We start from the raw sequence: 17,753 nt of genomic DNA, 5'->3' as shown, positions 1-17,753 counted from the left end.
AAGTAATACATGGTCTATAGCAAGAATAAATGCTTATATTTTCTCTTAGAGAAAAAAATAATACATGTATTCTCTTTACATAATTCTCTGTGTAACTTATTGGTTCAATAATCAAATGGAACCCCTTTTGGCTCCATACATCACTTAATACATAATACAAACTCAGCTACAAGCAGGCAAAAGTACATATGGTATGTGTACAAATACAATAGAGAGTGGCGCGATGGTTATCGCCTCTGTTGAATTGACATATATAGGCTCAAATGTAGGTATATTTCCAGATGAATCTACAATTAGTGCCTTTCCATTTAGTAGCATTGTCTGGCTTTGTAAATTTCCATCTTTTGCTGTTAAATGGTATTCTTCTCTTGTGTTTGATGCTATTTTGTTACTTCTAGGCAGTTTGATTGAACTCTTTCTGTGGTTATGATGATGTCTGTGTTTTTGTTGATGTAACATGGTACCGTTAAAATCAACTCTGGAATGAATGGTGGTGTTGCCATCAAGGTTGATCAACAGTAATGAGATACCTTGCTGCAAATGGTTTTGTTCTTTTCAGGTCAAATGTACAATATATATGTAGCTAGTGTGACACTATGCAAATATCAACTTACAGATTGCTTTGCACAATGAGCGTATGCACGTATTTTCTTTGTCCCTGAGAAACTCGTTGCCAAAACGTTCCTTCCCATCAATCGGTGCCAAAGAAGAGCACTGCAGCAAGGAACGTTGTTTAATGACGATGAATAAAGATGACAAAAGATAGTCTTATCTGCTAATGCCATGTTACAATAAGAATTACTCCATCTGTTCCATTTTATATGATATTTTCCCCTTTACAGTGAGGGGTAAATTGTTGTTTTCTTCTTCAAAACATTAGATTTGTATGGAGAAAGTAGTATGAGGTAAGAGGTTTTTCGATTTTCTCTTATCTATCAGGAGTTCCAAGACAAAGACACCTTTCTTTAGTTGGAACACTTTAACTTTAGACTTTCTATTTTACCTATAATGGCATGCTCTCATAACCATATAAAATGTCATTGCGCGTTTAAGAAGACAAATCTAAGGGTAGTTTCAGTACGTGTCAAAAGTCTTTTCTTTTTTAAAACTTTGTGTCTAGTGAAACGCTGACATATAAAATGAAACTCGAGGAGTACTGATTTACCTGTAGTAATCTGGATTTGGTACAAAGGTAGTCGTATTGAGTAAACCGTAGTTTCCACCAATCAATGTCTGTCGACAGTATGTCTTGGTATCATAGGCAGCTGACATACCAAGCTGGTCCAAATACCTATAATTATTTCCAGATTCCAAACTCAACACAACTCAGGATTATGTGCAAACAACCAACAGAGTTGAACATTATAGTTGAGTTTTATTACCAGAAGCTAAAAGCAAAGGCATTTGTGACATGGTTGCGGCCGCTGTTGTAAGCTCCTCCAGCCTCACCAACCCATGCAACCACTGAACTACCAGATGTCTTGAGGATATTCTGAAGTTTGCTAAATGTATCAGCTTCTCCGTCGAGATAAGATGGATCGAGGATTTTTTCAAGAAGGTGTTCATCTCTTCCTAAGAATCAAAAGCAAAATCCCATTTAACGTCTCTGAGATGATGTTAAGACTAAGAACCAGATCATATTCAGGTTTTGCGATTACATACCTGGACCGAGATTATATATGTGGTGAGTTGCCACATCAAATGATGCCCCAGCTTTATTTACTAATTCCCTGAACCAGCCTTCATCAAAGAAACCTCCCGGTGCCAGGACCAACGGTTTAGTTTCAGAATTCTCGTAAGCATCTTTCACTATTTTGTGCAAGGCAATAGTATCAGATGCATATTGATCTGCTGCTACTCTGGTTCCAACTCCGCTACCACTCAATTCGTTCCCTAGAAAGCAAATCGACAATATATGTTGGATAGTTCTGCTTAAGCTTTAACAATATGTTATACTCCCTCTGTCCCAATTTATGTGAGGATGTTTGACGGGCACGGAGTATAAAAAGGAAGACTATTGAAACTTGGGGTCTATTGGGACTAACTAAAAAAGAAGAATGTCACATAAATTGGGATATAGGGAGTAGCGTGGTTTTATAGACATGTTTTTGAATGAAACTCATACTTTAGTCCTTACCGAGTTCCCAACCATGGATATCATATCCCTTTTTAACAGTATAACGTATAAGTGATTCAGCATTGCTTGGATCCCACGCTCCGACAGATAAACTATCAGGGTGTACCGATCTTCCATATAGAGCATTTAATCCAAAAATAATACTAGCCCTGAATGAAACACAAGTTGTTGATCAACTTTTTTCAGTCTTAAAAAGAAAATGACAGAAGTCCAAACAAAAGGAAATAAAAGACGCGATTTTTACCCAGATTTATTAAAGAATGCATTGAGTTCATCCCATCTAGACAAGGGAAGGCACCCTGGAGTAAAACCAAACATCTCTGTTGTGTTTCTAACAAATGAGGCACAGGGCTGTTTATGATCTTCAGTTTGGTATATGACTTTGTCTTGCAAAGTTCCGCCCAAACGAATCTTTAATGGTGAGAATGCTGCAACATATTAAAATGAAGAACACTAAGGGACTCTAGTTTGTTACAGAAACATACAACTATGTGAAAGCTCTTAAGTTATAGGAGCTAAGCTATATCACCATACCTTTTATTGCATTGAGAAAAATAATGTTGTTAAGATCCTGCAAATAGAAGAGATGATTAGATGGACACAACTTAGTAATGCATCACGATAACAAACAACAACAACATACCCAGTACAACCCACAAGTGGGCTCTGGGAAGGATAGAGTGTATACGGACCTTACACCTACCTCGTGGAAATAGAGAGGTTGCTTCTGACCTTGGGTCAAGTAACACATAACAAGATCTTTCTCGTATGATAGTTTATCAGATTCAAGCCAACTGATAGGCACTTCACCAACAACAACAACAACATACCCAGCGTAGTCTCACAAGTGGGGTCTAGGGAGGGTAGAGTGTACGCAAACCTTAACCCTACCTCGTAGAGACAGAGAGGTTGTTTCAAATAGACCCTCGGCTTAAAATACAGCATTTCCAAGTAGTTTGAAAAAGGGTATACAAAATTTAGAGCAGTAACAACAACGAAATAATGTGAAATGGAGAGTAGTTCAAGTTCTCAAGTTATGTTCACTGTGAATCAAGAGAACTACTTTGAGTAATGTCAAATGCAAAAACCAAATTAACAACCTTTTTGTTTCTGTGTTTCATTTGACATCTTGTTGTCCACAATGAATCAAGTCATTCTTGTTTTCTTTTTCCTTTCTGTTTTGGCTCTTTCTGGGAGTTGGTTCTTTTTCTTAATAAATGAAATCATACCAAACAAACAACAAGAGTAGAAAAGTAGAAAGCAGAACAAACTAACTCCAACAACTATCAGCCAACTTTTCTTATCTTTGAGTGGGGTGGGTAGGGGAATCTCTTAGATCTCAACATACTAAGTCAATTTTTCACAAGAAAAAGCTGAAAATAGCAAACAATAATACCAACTATGCCTCAATCCCGGGCATGTACAAATCAGTTATATGAATCTTCATGGATCATGTCATTCCATTTAAACTCATTTCACTCATTATTACATAAAACAAAAATACGAAGTACTCCAAAGTTACCTCTATTTACCCAAAGTGCTAAAATCCCAGAACTATATGCAAACTTTTGCTGCTATACTCTCTCTAATTCAAATTCAAGAAGAAATGAAAAGGGAAATTCATATTCATATATTCATGTGTGGCAAAGCAGGGGTGGAGCTACTAGCCTGTCTGCGGGTTCGGGTAGAACCTAGTAACAAAATTTGCATTTGTGTGTTTGAAAATTCACTTAGTATGTAAAAATAACTTATCCAGACCACATTAAGCTGTCTTTTCTAGAATCCAGAACCCATAAACTCAAAACATAGCTCCGTCTCTAGCAAATATATCGACATTTAACAACCCCTAGTATCATAATTTAACAGAACTTACACAATAAGAATATATCTACCCAATAAAATGGAAAAAGAGAAGAAGAAAAAACTAGTATAAAAGGAAAATCCATTCAAGAAATCTATACCATAAGTGCATTTTTACACAATTCAACAACAATATACCCCATGGGGTCTGGGAAAGGGTAAGATGTAGCTTGTTTCCGATAGACCCTCGACTCAAAAAAGAGTAAACAAAACTAGCAGAAAAGGGAAACTACATTCAACAAAACTACACCATAAGTCCATTTCTACACAATAAACTCAAAAAAACAAAAGCAAGCAGAAAAGGCAAATACATTCAAACAAACTAACACTATAAGTTCATTTCTACACAATAGAACTCAAAAAAAAGCTAACAGAAAAGGCAAATACATTCAAGAAAACTAACAACATAAGTTCATTTCTACACAATAAAACTCAAAACAAGCTAACAGAAAAGGCAAATACATACACCACAACTTCATTTCTACACAATAAAACTGCAAAAAAAACAACAGCTAACATGCATTCAAGAAAATTAGTTTACCAGATTCAAGAATGAAGAATAGTCCCAAGCACAAGTTCCATAATCACACTTCTCAGGTGGCCACCAATCCAAAGTAGCACAAATAAAATGCCTGTCTATTCTTCCAATAGCAATTTTCCCATCTATAAACACAGTACCTTGAGCTGTTGTTCCACAAATAAATCTCAAACTAAACAAAAAAAGCCACACCAACACTCCCTTTTGCAAAAATAAAGAACCCATTTTTATCAAAATTGAAAAAAGATAAAAACTTTAGCTATACAAATATCAAGATCTATGTTTCTCTAACATAGCTAGCAGCTCAAAATTTGCAAAAAAATATGAAATGGGTTGCTGTAGAACTCCCCATTGGAGGCTGTTCACGAGAGTTTATAAAGGTAAGAGTAAGGGTGACAGGACAAAAAAGTAAGCTTTATTCATAATCAGCCATTATGGTTCAAGATTGGATCAAGAAATGATTTTTTTATGTAAAGTTTGAAAAAGAAATTTAAAGATTTGGTGTGTAATGTTATATTTTGGAACAACATACCCATAATCGCACTACTGAAGTTTAAAACTGTTATATATATACGCAGATCTTATTTCAAGAAATAGTAACAGAGTGAGGTAGAATCGAGCTGTTTATCTAAACTTCAGTTATATATGATTAAATTTTTTTATGTATATATACTAGATATCAAATCTCATTTAGTTTCTTCTTATGTTTACTTTTTCATATTTCAAATTTTTTCGTAAAATTTATGTCTCGACTACTATTAGAGAGCTATTTCTGATATACATTCGGTAAGGATAGTAAAGAGGCATTTGTCAAAGTGAAAATTGAAGTTTTCTCGCAATAATTAATATTTTAAGTGAAAAATAATATTTGAAAATTGAAAATTATTACGATAATTTATATGAAGTTCAAAGTATGAAAAGAAATCATTAAAAAGAAAAAAAACCAGGAGTTCAACATATATAATAAAAGTAATTTTAACTATATCTTAAAAGATAATAATATTTTTGTGTGTAATGTTGTAGTATTTAGGAAACATAAAAGAACTCATTGTATAAATAAATATGGATAAGAGAATAATGTAAACATCAAGTTGTCAATTCGGTAAGGATAGTAAAAAGGCGTTTGGCCCTCAAAATAGTGAGCATTTGAAAAAGTAATTTATGTTGTCAAAGTGAAAATTAAAGTTTTCTCGCAATAATTTAAAGTAAATTAAAATTTTCTCGCAATAATTTAATACTTTAAGTGAAAAATAATATTTGAAAACTGAAGGTTCTTATGATAATTTATATGAAGTTCAAAGTACGAAAAGAAACCATTAAAAAGAAAAAAATCAGAAAGAGTTCAATATATATAATAAAAATAATTTTAAACTATATCATAAAAGATAATAATATTTTTGTGTGTAATGTTGTAGTATTTAGGAAACATAAAAGAAATCATTGTATAAATAAATATGGATAAGAGAATAATGTATACATCAAGTTGTCAATGGGCCATTTTTTTGGGATTCTTTGCTTGATGAAAGTGAAAAAAAAAGAAGAAAAAAAAAAGATTGCTCAACTACAAAGGAAAAAGATAAGTAATGTCTTGTGGGACCATTGCTCTCAAACCAATGTCTCTATTGGGTGAAAATAATACTATAGTTGTATTAAAAAATAAGTAATGTAATTTCTTGTTATGGAGAAAGTGTACTTTAAAACTTTTGTGAGATAGGTTTCTTTTTATGATAAAAGGAAAAATTAGTGGGAAGGTGGTGGATGAGCTTGTTCACGTTATCGATCTCAAATTTACAAAAAAATTGGAGTTACGGTAGATTGATAGTCTGCCTAAAACAAGTTAATATATGATAAAGTTTCATAGTACTTTTGCTGTATTTTAAAAGGCCAAATATATAAACACACCTCTAAACTTGTTGGTTTTTTCTCTTCAGGTACTTTAATTATGTTATTTTCTTATTAAATCATTGAACCATCCATAATTTTTTTCTTTTAAACACCGTTGGTTGATGTAGAATCAAATTTTGTGAGGATATTGATAGAGAGGATACATATGTTGTTCCAAAACTCATTAGTTCAATTGAATAATAAAAATGTTCGAGAATAGTTGTGTTTTACTTCAAGTCACTTGAACACATTAGAAAACAAATGAGACTAATACACCGTTTGTCTTCATTCCTTTAATCAAAATCACTAGAATACGAACACAATTGAAGGTGTTTACAATAGAAAAGTCTATCAAAATCAGTCAACTGTGTTTAAAAGGAACAAATTATGGGTAGTTCAATGATTCGATTGGAAAATGACGTAGTTAAGATATCTGACGAAAAAATCCCTTACAAGTTTAAGAATCTCTTTATGAGTCTGGCCATTTTAAAATAAGTGATGTTTTTAGCTTAAATTTATTAATAAGCAAACTTCTTATTTCTACAAAATAAGTTGTATTTTTACTAAATTATTCTTAATAAATATTCTTATAAAAATATAGCTCTTTAGTAACTGTAAAATTCTCTTTATTTAAATAAGGCTAAAATTAAAAAAAAAATCATTAATTTTTAATTATCTGAAACACCATTTATTTTAAAAATAAAGTGAGTACAAATATATAGTCAATTTCAATATGTTTAGAATTAAAGTGTAATTATTGTTATTGTATGAAAGGTGGAAGGGTTGTGTAGCATATATATATATATTTTTTTTATAAAATGAGAATGATTATGAAAGTGGTAAAGTATTGATTCTATAGAATTAGAAGATAGTGAAGATTACATTCTAATTGTGTGTTTTTTTAAAATAACTTGATTATTTTATTTGTATTTATATATTAACATGAATATCGAATAACTCGATTTAAATGATAAATGAGTTATGAATGAATTTATTCAACCTTTTTTCTAGGCACACATCATGAGATGTTTGAGAAATTGGTATATGACTAGATTTAGAGTTGGACATATGTGATGTTTAAAAAATTGTATGACTATGATTAGTAACTTTGTAGTACTTGTGATAGATTCATGATGAACTTATATTAACCAAGCAAATTTGAAATTTAAAAATTTATTAGATTATTATAATAATTTTGATAAATAATAATTATTGAACTCGCAATTATGAAATATTTATAAGAATTCAGTAAATTTTTTAGTACTTTTGTAAAATTTAAGTAAAAGCTACTAAATTTCATTGAACATGTAGATTATGTTTTAGATGTGTAACTGTCTATACAATGTGAATCTGAATTAATCAGATCTATAATTATCAATAAAAATATCAAATGATTAAAGAACAAGATGAATATCACTCAAAAAAAAGTTTGTCAAAAAACTCTCTCAAACACACTACAGTAGATGTTGAATCCTCCGATAAAAACTCTTCATGTATATAAGAAAAATAACTTTTAGCGGCAATAGGTTACATACATTAATAAAAAATGTTAAAGTCTTTATCGAGATTAGTTAATTAATATTGTATCCAATATTATAATAGACTTTAGAAATATTTACAAAGATTGTCAACTGAATCTAAATACACATATTTGATGATAATTAAATTATTGTCATTAATTAATCATCGTTAAAAATCATTTTTGACGTAATAACGAAGCAAGCAAGATTCAAATTCTACTAGGGAAGAAGGGAAATGGTGGAGGGTTTTGGTGATCATTTGATTTTGAACTGAATAAAGCCTGGCTAGACCAAAGAGAAAAAAATCTTAGATTATAAAAATCTTGCAAAATGCAGAAATTATGTGATTATTTAGTAAAAGAAAAAAAAAAGTTGGTGATATTTTTCTGGTGAAGGTCAAAAAGGTCATATTCAGACAGGTAATAATAGGTATAACAAACTACATATCTTAAAGTTAATGTGACATTTATTTAACCATTTAAATAACTTATAATTAATATTTTATCTAATTCAATTTCTCTGTCATATTATCATTATTTATCTTGAATTTTTAAAGCAGTGTTAGTTTTGAGAGGCATTAGGATTAGGCATAAACACTGAAAAATCAAAATATCGTATTGAATTGAATTTATTTGATATTTTAGTTTTGGTTTTTTGGTATTTGATATATATTTTTCTATTATTTGGTATTTTTATTCGGTTTTCGGTATGTAATTTTGTGTTATTCGATATTTTGGTTTAACGAAATATATTATATTATAATATATATTTATATTATATTAATTATTAATGTTAAATAATAAATATTATAATTTAAAATGAAAAATTAAAAAGTAAAAGACACATAACTATTTTTAGCCCATTAAGCTGAAAAATCAAACAATTTTTTTTTAATTTTTAAATTTTAAAAAGCCTAACTAAGCAGGCCCATTAAAAAATCAAAATAACAAAATCGAACCGAAATAATATAAACAGAACCGAAATAAAAAAAATAAACCGAATCGAATTATTTTGGTTCGGTGTTGGGTACACGTTGTACAAGAACCGAAGACCGAAAAAAAAATCGAAACCGAACTGAATTACCGAATGCCCACCCCTAAGAGGCATAAATACATAAATGTTATTTTTAATTTGTCTTTAGTTGATATTTATGTTCTTTGATTTTGGGTATACATATAAATTCATATTGATTTACGTTAAATAAGTATAGACACATGTTACTACATTAAAAATGATTTTTAGTGGAAATTAATTAACGGTAATAACTTAATTATTGCTAAATTAAGTATTTTTAATGACAATTAGCAATATTCATAAATGTCCCTAGCTAAAGTCTATTGTGACATTAAATCTGATGACAATTAACTAATGTCAGTAAAAGTTTTAGCACTATTTATTGCCGCTAAATCTTTTTTTTGTTTTAGTGCGTCTTACTTGACGTTTACGACTACATATCATTCTATGTATAATATATTATGTCACAGAAGACTAATTGTGCGTCTATTTATTCAACTTTATACAAATTTAAGTGTTCTTTTGACGCATATGCAAAGTTGAAAATATAAAAATATCAAAAAATACTAAAATAAAAGATATATTTATGTATTATGTTATTTTGATATAATTTTTTTTTGTTTTTGTTAAGACCACTTCTTAGTTAGGTCTATGCATTTATGATTCCTTTACCTAACAAGATTATTTTTTTGAAAAAATTCAAATAGTAGTAGCTGGGAAATTAACCTAATATATATTTTTTTGAAATTTTGTGAACTTCTGATCCTATTTAATTGCTGTTTCTCACTGATTCCCATGTTTGGTTATTTTTATTTACTTAATTGGAAAGTCAAATTTGTTTCTTTGCATTTGATTAGTTTCAAATTTTACTCTATATATACATATGCATGACAACATTTGATTGAATATGAAATTAGAAAGGAAAATAAGAAAAAACTTTTTTTTTTTGAAATTTGTAATTTAAAATAAAATTATATGATCAACTCTTTGTTATAATTTATGTGACGTAGTTTGTTCATACACAAACTTATTGGAAAAAATGATATTTATGGTCTAAAATAAGCCTAAAAATTGATGTGCCTAGTAATGATTTTATCGAGGATAAGATAAAAAGGATATATATAAATCTAAATTATTTTAAATATATTATTCTTTTGTGGATAAATTTATAAATAAAAAATTGTTAGATAAATTGAGACATTTGAGATAAAAAAAATTACTTTTAAGTGACCTGATGGGATTTTTTTTTTATTTTTTTTTACATTGTTAATGCATGCAACTTAAAAGTCAGTTTGAATTAGTTTTGTATGCAAATCTCATTTATGTGCTTTTTTTTTTGCCTTTTAATTATCTAATTTTGTTGTGCTTAAATTAAAGAAAAAGTTAAATAGGAGAAGTAAAATAGCTTAGTTTACAAGTATTTCGTGTTTACGCAGTATTTAAAGAAGGATTGTATTTTAAGGAGTCTAATGTAGATAGTCTATCTTAACGTAAATACTCTAATAATTATTTTTATGATTTGAACCACTTATAAGTTACATTACGATAATTAATTGTTGTTTCAAAACTTTCCTTTGAGAAATAGGAGTAGTAAAAAAAATTATTACTCATTCGTTTGTTGATTTTTGCTAGTCATGTTTCGTTTTATATGAGTTAACTTGACTGATTTTCAAACTCAATTGAATTTATAAAATTTTAAAAATTTGAAAATTATATGAAAAATATTATAATCCACGATCCTTTTCATATTAATCTGACAAAATACATTTTAAAATATGATCAAAATTCCCATAATTTAAATTTGAAAAAGTAAACTGTGACAAATAAAAGTAAACGAAGCGAATAATAATCGGAGAAAAGTTGGCTAAGGTGATGATGTTTCACACTTAAGTTTACTCAATATATGATTTGAGTATGATATAAGAATATAAAACTATGATTAATATCTTTCTCTCAAGGGACAATATTCTAATTTAATTTTTTCTGCTTTTTTTTTTCTTTAGCAAACTTAACAACCCTATCTTGATATTTATAATAAAGTAGTTGAATTCTCACCAAAAAATAACTACTAAAAACCAAATCCATTGTTCTTTACTCCTTGAGGACCACAATATATTTATTTTTATATATATACTATACTTTATTAGGTCAAATTAATATCATTGAAAATTGCCTGTGTTTTTGACCAATGTCACATGTCTCATTAATTTTTTTTCTGAAGTAACTTAAAATATAATCTTGTTATCCTCTTATCCTTTCTTTGATTTAAAAATATAACCAATAATGATGTTTTATTATTCATTTGAACTCATTTTTTTGGTAATTTATATACCCTTTTGACTTATGTGACATTTAAATATCTTTTACATGTCTTAACTATGTGGAGTCACAGAGTGTGTCATGTAAACCAAAATGTATATAAAATTATAAAAGAAAAAGAGCTGATAGGGTAATAGATTCTTAATTTAGTCTACGACGCACTTATGTCTTATCTCTTTTTCTCTCACTTATTCAATCAAAATATCACCGACAATTAACAACTACTAAACACTTTTTAGTGGGAAACTTTAATTAAAAAATAATGATTTTCTTCATAGGAAAGAAAGGGTTGATTTCGCAAAGATCGATATGATCACTCAATTGATAGTTATAAATTTATTATAATTTTTGAAAATTATTTTTTTATTTTAATTTTCTTCAATAAAAAATACGATTTTAATTTCGAAATAACAACTTTTAAAATAATTAACTCAAATGGATTAGATGGAAATATTGAGGGGATGCCATGACTTCATCTTTTTTGGTCAATATTGTACTTATATCATTAACTTTATTCTTATTTGTTTATCTCCATATATGTTTGCGTGTGCATGCAAATTTTTGTCTGTTATAATTGGAAGAAAGAAGTTTACTAATTGTATCACAACGTGTTTAACTTATATATACCGATAATTTAAAAAAAAAGAAATTTGTCAAGTTATTCAAAAAGATTTCTATATACTATATTTGTATTAGAAAAAAATAACGTAATGATATATTTCTTTATACTATCGATATATATAAGCTAAATATGGTGATAAATTAAGGAGCAAGTGGAAAGTCTCCATAATATGGTTTTTTTTCTCTCTTTTCTAAATGCTTCAAGAGAGAAAACATTAGGAAAGACAAATTGGGTGTTTCAATTATGAATTATTTTTTTTGGTGTATTAGGCATATTATTTGATACGTTGCTTATTGACTTTATTGTCAATTTGCATTTGTTATTATATAGTATTTTATTTTATTTGTTGCACCTACTTTGTCCTTCTTGTTGTTTAACTTTTGCTTACATATTCATCCTTTTAAAAAAAAATGAAAAATAAAAAAAATCTCCAAGATAAAAGGACTTTGATTTCTGATACTCGTATGGTAAATAGTTACAGTTTAATGCAGAAAACATATAATGTAAGTAGGGTTTTGAAGAATAGGTTTGCACAGTGTGGATTACATGCGAACAGTTTACTATAATGCAAGTATGAGTGATTGCTTCTACGATTCGAATTCTGGCCTATACGTAGGTCACACGGATATAACTGTACTGTAATTCCAAGGTTCTATATCGTAAGCGAATTTGAGATTTTAAAGTTATTGAATTTCATATAGAGTGTAATCTTATCATATTGATGTATGTATGCTATATCTTTTTTTTTTGTTGCATATGCCAAGGCTTAATAAATATGTCATTTGAGCTCGCACACTTGTTTAACACGCAAATTGTTGAAATGTTAGTCAAAATTCACTTAATTGTGACGGAAATTATCAAATATTTAGGAGAAAAAAGAGAATATTGTTTGTTTTTTCTTTTTATTTTTTGGATGTCCTATGAAAAAAAATCCCTAAATTGGAACAAAAATCGATTATCTCGAAGAATTGTTTAACGACAATAGGATTTTATTTTCTTGTTAATTACATAAAAAAAATGGTGAAAACCATTTCCTTGTCGAAATCTTCAATTCTTCATGGATCAAAGGCCCAATAGCTTATTTCAAGGACTCGTGTTCGATAGGCCCAAACCTCAAATTTGGGCCTATTCTCCAACAAGCCCATTCTTAATCTCCTTTATTTGCAAATGAAAATGAATATGAGTATGGTTGCGGTGGAGGAGGCGATGAAGTTGAAGTTGATGGAGTTGGATACACATCTGGTTGAGGTGGAGACGGAGGAGATGGTGGTTGTTGTTCACTCGGAGCCTGTCCCTGACCCTGACCCTGACCCTGTGAGTTACAAAGATTTTTTAGAGTGAGAGGAAAGAGCGGGCTTATCGGAAAAATCTTGGGCCAACAATTATCTTCAATATCTCTAACAACTTTGCAACATTGAGGCCCAATAGAGTGAAATGGAGCCCCAATAAAGTTAAATGGTATTTTGAACAATGACCCAAATATTTCTTGGACACAATTTGGAGTATTTTTAAAAGTTGCTAAACACTTATCAGCCTCAGGCCCATTAAAACTCCAAAAAAATGGCCCACCATTATTCAGCCCAGATGAGAAGCCCGGCCCAGAACCTGGGGTACCCGAACCAAACGAGAAGGCCCGCCCGGAACCTTGGCCGTCCGAACCAAATGAGAAGGCCCGCCCGTTACCTTGGACACCCAAACCACCCAAGAAACCCGGCCCGAAACCTTGAATGCCAACAACATGCCAGAGTCTAGGTTCAATCGCGATTAATAAGCACAAAACGAATATTATTTTCATGTTTATTAAAGAAACTAGAGACATTTTTTTGGGATTATTTTGCCTCTAGCTATCTTGGGTTAATTTCTCTTTTTATTAGGTGAAAATAACGTTACAATTAGCTTTCCATTAATTTGCCTAGCTTTTAAGATTGCAGTTTAATTTAAGCTAGTTAATGACATATTTAATTAAGTGTTCTAATTGCATCAAATATTTTCAACTGTTTTCATAAATAAAATCAAGTGAAACAACCCATACATATATTTAATTTGTTCATTTTACCGTTACTTCAATCAATGTGAAATATATTTATTTGAATAATCAAAAATGGTAATGAAAGTAGAAAAAATAAATTTACAAATGACATTCACAGTTAATTGTGTCCTCCCTACCCTCCGAGGCTCCAACCCACCCTATCTTTACATCCATCCCGGTAGCGTCCATCCCAACCACCTAATTTTCACCGCTCATAATATATATTTAGATTATATATAAATGATTTCAAAATATATAATATTTTTTACATACATATACTTAACACAAGAAAATAAGTAAAAAAACTCATTCATTATTCTAGAAACATCTTCCTTCATATAAAACTAATCACACTCGTTCATCTCCTTTAATAAGGAAAAAATTTGTCCGCATCGGATGTTTACACCAAGCCACGTGGTGTAAACACACGTTACAGATAAATTTTACCCCCTTTAATTATATACATCAACCTCAACGAAAGAGACATGATGTTTTTACCGTTAATTAAGGCTAATGAGAGTAATTGATTAAAGAATGTCGTGGTATATTTTAAATGATTATTTACGTAATGAACACTTGAGAATACATATCAATTTTTTTCCCCCAAAATTTGAATTGAAGTGTTTAATTAATATGAATACTTTATTATGCATCCAAATGTTTAATTCCAATAAATAGGAATTTGAATACGTAATTGAAATTTATTGTTTTGCACTAAATGATGCATTTACATCTAGGCAATATAATTTTTCATTTCCTTTTAATATTTCATATATATCACACATATATGCTAGTATTCATATAAAGTAAATAATCCATTCAACAATTTTTAATCGTTCCCATTATTAATTAAAATAGATACGTTCAGGAAAAGCATTGTGGGTTGATGTTGTACTAACGCTCCAAATGCCTCAATTAAAAGATAATAATAATAATAATAATAATAATAATATTGGTAATTTTTTTTAATTTATGTCGATATTTAAAAAAGTTATTTTAATAATTCAAAATAATAATAAGTACTATTTTTATATTAAAGAACTAATAATAAGTTGCATAAGGAATCCAGATCTTGTCTTGATTTTACGTGGTTCATGAATTGAGATTATATTCACAATCTTTCAATAATTTTGAGGATGATATCGAATCCAACGTGTTTGATCATGATATCATCATAATGCCCAAACGCTATTATATGGATTGAATAGCGCACAATCATAAATTGACAGTATATTCACAATCCCTCGACACACTCTTGATCATAGTGGTGACTTTGATATGATGGGACATAGAAGTTGGACAAAATTTATCTAGTTAGTTCTATGAGGATTCACACTTAATAAAATATATTGTAAGAATGTTTTAGATCGATAATAATATTATATATTAAAACAATTCACTTTACAATCATGTTAAATATAGCAGCCTTTTACAATTATTTTAAATTATCATTTGAAATTCATCAAACTAATATGACAAGTTTTTGAAGGCTCAAATTAATGGCGGAGGAATATAATTTTTGGATGAATTAAAAATTAAAAATTAATTATTGTAATATAGAGAAGTATGAGGACTGACTTTTGTTAGTAGTATTCTTAAAATAGGGCTTCGAGGGAATGTATATATTTGGATGTGGATGTTTGGTATTTATATATGTGGACGTAAGAGATTTTTATCGATAAAATATTTCATAATATAGTTAATGTAATTGTATAATGATATTAAATGTAATTAAACATTTTTTATATACGTACATTCAAATTAACTTGCTATATGTTCAGTGTATTTAATTTAATAGTAATTAAAGAGAGTTTATTATATACGTTGTTTTTACATTTACACTTTGTATCTTTTTTATTTTTAGAATAAGAGATCCATGACTGCTATTCTTTACATACACACATGATGAATCTCGCTTCAATATAATAGCCTATAAATCATTAAAAAAAGACAAATCGTACTAGATTACCACCGTACAATAAGCTCGATCGAAAAAGTATACTAGAAGGTTATCAATACACATTGTTGATTCAGACATGGTTTGAAACTTTGAATACTGTATTTCTTCAACAATTCTAAGGAACAACATATCCTCATATAAACCCCACAACAACCAAGCGAAAAAATATTATGAAGATAAACAAATATCATCTAAGTCTAAATTATAATTATTATTTTTTTGAGATCGACTGGATAAACCATGACTCTTTGCAATACCATAAGTCAATTTCAATCCCACAATTGAAAATGAAAGAAAAATAAACTCCAAGAAGCCACAACACAAGAGACTATTAAGACAATTGATTGTAAAACCAAGTATAAATATTTAGGGACGGATAGACAAGGTACGATGAAGCTTGCGAGGTAACACATGGTTGTTCTTGAGCAAAGAGTTTTTCAAGGATCCGCGAAATAGATCATATGAAAAGGGATAGTTAGGTTTAAAAATTCCCTCTTTATCATCTCCAACGCACATATCCTTAACAAATTGAGGAATAAACGCGTTTAATGGATTAACACCCTCAAAGGTACATTTACTTGAAACATCATTGATAGCCTTGCAACACTTGTTACCAAGGGCAACAAGGTCTATAGAACCATCCCCTAAGTTACCTCCAAGAATCGCGGAGACCTTATAACCACACACCATTGTTTCTTCCATGGCCATCCAACATTGTGGCATCGCGTAAAATTCAGACAAATCACCAGATGGAGCATGCCATAGAAGCCCCGGTTGGATTAATATCGAGAAAGATAATATCAGAGTTAAAATTAGGCATGGAAATGAAGATAATATTGAAACCATCTTTTTTTATTGTGTGTGTAAGGGAAATCGTCTAGTGAATTGAATTTAGTGAAAAGAGAGGGGTAGATTATGAAGTTGTGATTAACATTCTCCTTAAATAGGAGTTTATAAAACTTAGGTGTAATATCTAATAAATTATATTTATGAAATTTAGGTACTAAAAGGGTGAGCATAAATTGACTGTCAAATTGTTTTTACATGTCACATTATTTATGTTGTGATTAGTTTTACAAGACACATGATTATTATTGTGACTAATACATTTAATTGATGATAATAGTTTTCAAATTTTAGTCAAATTTTGGAATAAAAATAGTCAAAATGAACTCATTAACACTTTCGTTACATTCAATTACATGAATTATCATTCAATATAAATTGCTTTTTTTTCTATCATAATTTATGCAATTTTTCTTATTTTAAAAAAAAAGATTTAAATTTATGTAAGCTTTGACCATAAACTCATTCACACTAACATTACATTGAATTTTACTCCTATGAATTTACTATCATTAAATATAAGTTACTTTTTTCACGTGGCATTTTCTTTTTTATGATTTAAATTATTCGAATTATTGAGCTTTGATCAACATATAAAATATATAAATTTTTCGTTATATTGACATTAAAAATTTATGACCATTATTACATTCTTTTTCTATTTTAATTAATTTATTTTATTTTTTAGTCTATTTTAAATTTTTTAATTTTTTTGATAGCTCATTAATTCATGTGTCAAGTTAAAATTTGGACAATCAAATTAAAACACAAAGAATATTTTTTAAAAAGAAGATAATTAAAATCTAGAAGTAGCTCAACCAATACTATTGCTTTTCAATATTAGGTATTTATTCATTTATTATAAGCTTTTTGAATTTTTTTAAAAGAAAAATTGGCCTTCAAAATTAAAATGATAGCGATTACTTCTTGTTGTTTGAAAGAGAACAAAATGAAAAAATATGTACATTTTTTTTGCTTTGTTTTATTAACAATAACTACATCAACATACCAATAACTTAATTTT

At 29.1% G+C, this 17,753-nt stretch overlaps 2 protein-coding genes across 3 annotated transcripts; both read right to left on the bottom strand.

Annotated features, from left to right (window-relative positions):
* Positions 1-15: 15 nt before the first annotated feature.
* Positions 16-5,080, bottom strand: LOC107025866 (heparanase-like protein 3). 2 transcript variants are annotated; one of them, XM_015226639.2, is made up of 9 exons: positions 4,539-5,080; positions 2,672-2,708; positions 2,382-2,565; positions 2,138-2,286; positions 1,663-1,893; positions 1,383-1,572; positions 1,166-1,291; positions 615-714; positions 16-534 (listed from the first exon to the last, which is right to left on the bottom strand). In XM_015226639.2, the coding sequence occupies exons 1-9, from the start codon at positions 4,758-4,760 to the stop codon at positions 163-165; spliced, it is 1,611 nt and encodes a 536-aa protein (XP_015082125.1). In that variant the 5' UTR covers positions 4,761-5,080; the 3' UTR covers positions 16-162. The 2 variants fall into 2 exon arrangements, with proteins under 2 accessions (XP_015082125.1, XP_015082126.1); XM_015226640.2 differs by lacking the exon at positions 4,539-5,080 and adding an exon at positions 2,830-4,476.
* Positions 5,081-12,937: 7,857 nt separating this feature from the next.
* LOC114077885 lies at positions 12,938-13,713 on the bottom strand. Its single transcript, XM_027918254.1, has one exon. The coding sequence runs from the start codon at positions 13,711-13,713 to the stop codon at positions 13,042-13,044; it is 672 nt and encodes a 223-aa protein (XP_027774055.1). The 3' UTR covers positions 12,938-13,041.
* Positions 13,714-17,753: the final 4,040 nt, after the last annotated feature.

This window comes from Solanum pennellii, chromosome 7 (genome assembly GCF_001406875.1).
Source record: "Solanum pennellii chromosome 7, SPENNV200".
Taxonomy (NCBI): domain Eukaryota; kingdom Viridiplantae; phylum Streptophyta; class Magnoliopsida; order Solanales; family Solanaceae; genus Solanum; species Solanum pennellii.
Note: the sequence above shows the minus strand (reverse complement) of the source record. Positions and strands in the feature narration are given on the sequence as shown.

Bases quoted from the DNA above. Each gene is read 5' to 3' on its own strand.
- LOC114077885 (XM_027918254.1), bottom strand. From the start codon at position 13,713: ATGTCTCTAGTTTCTTTAATAAACATGAAAATAATATTCGTTTTGTGC.
- LOC107025866 (XM_015226639.2), bottom strand. From the start codon at position 4,760: ATGGGTTCTTTATTTTTGCAAAAGGGAGTGTTGGTGTGGCTTTTTTTG. The intron at 2,287-2,381 runs GTAAAAATCGCG...TGTTTCATTCAG, and splicing joins GCATTCTTTAATAAATCTGG to GGCTAGTATTATTTTTGGAT. The intron at 1,573-1,662 runs GTATGTAATCGC...TTTGATTCTTAG, and splicing joins CATATATAATCTCGGTCCAG to GAAGAGATGAACACCTTCTT.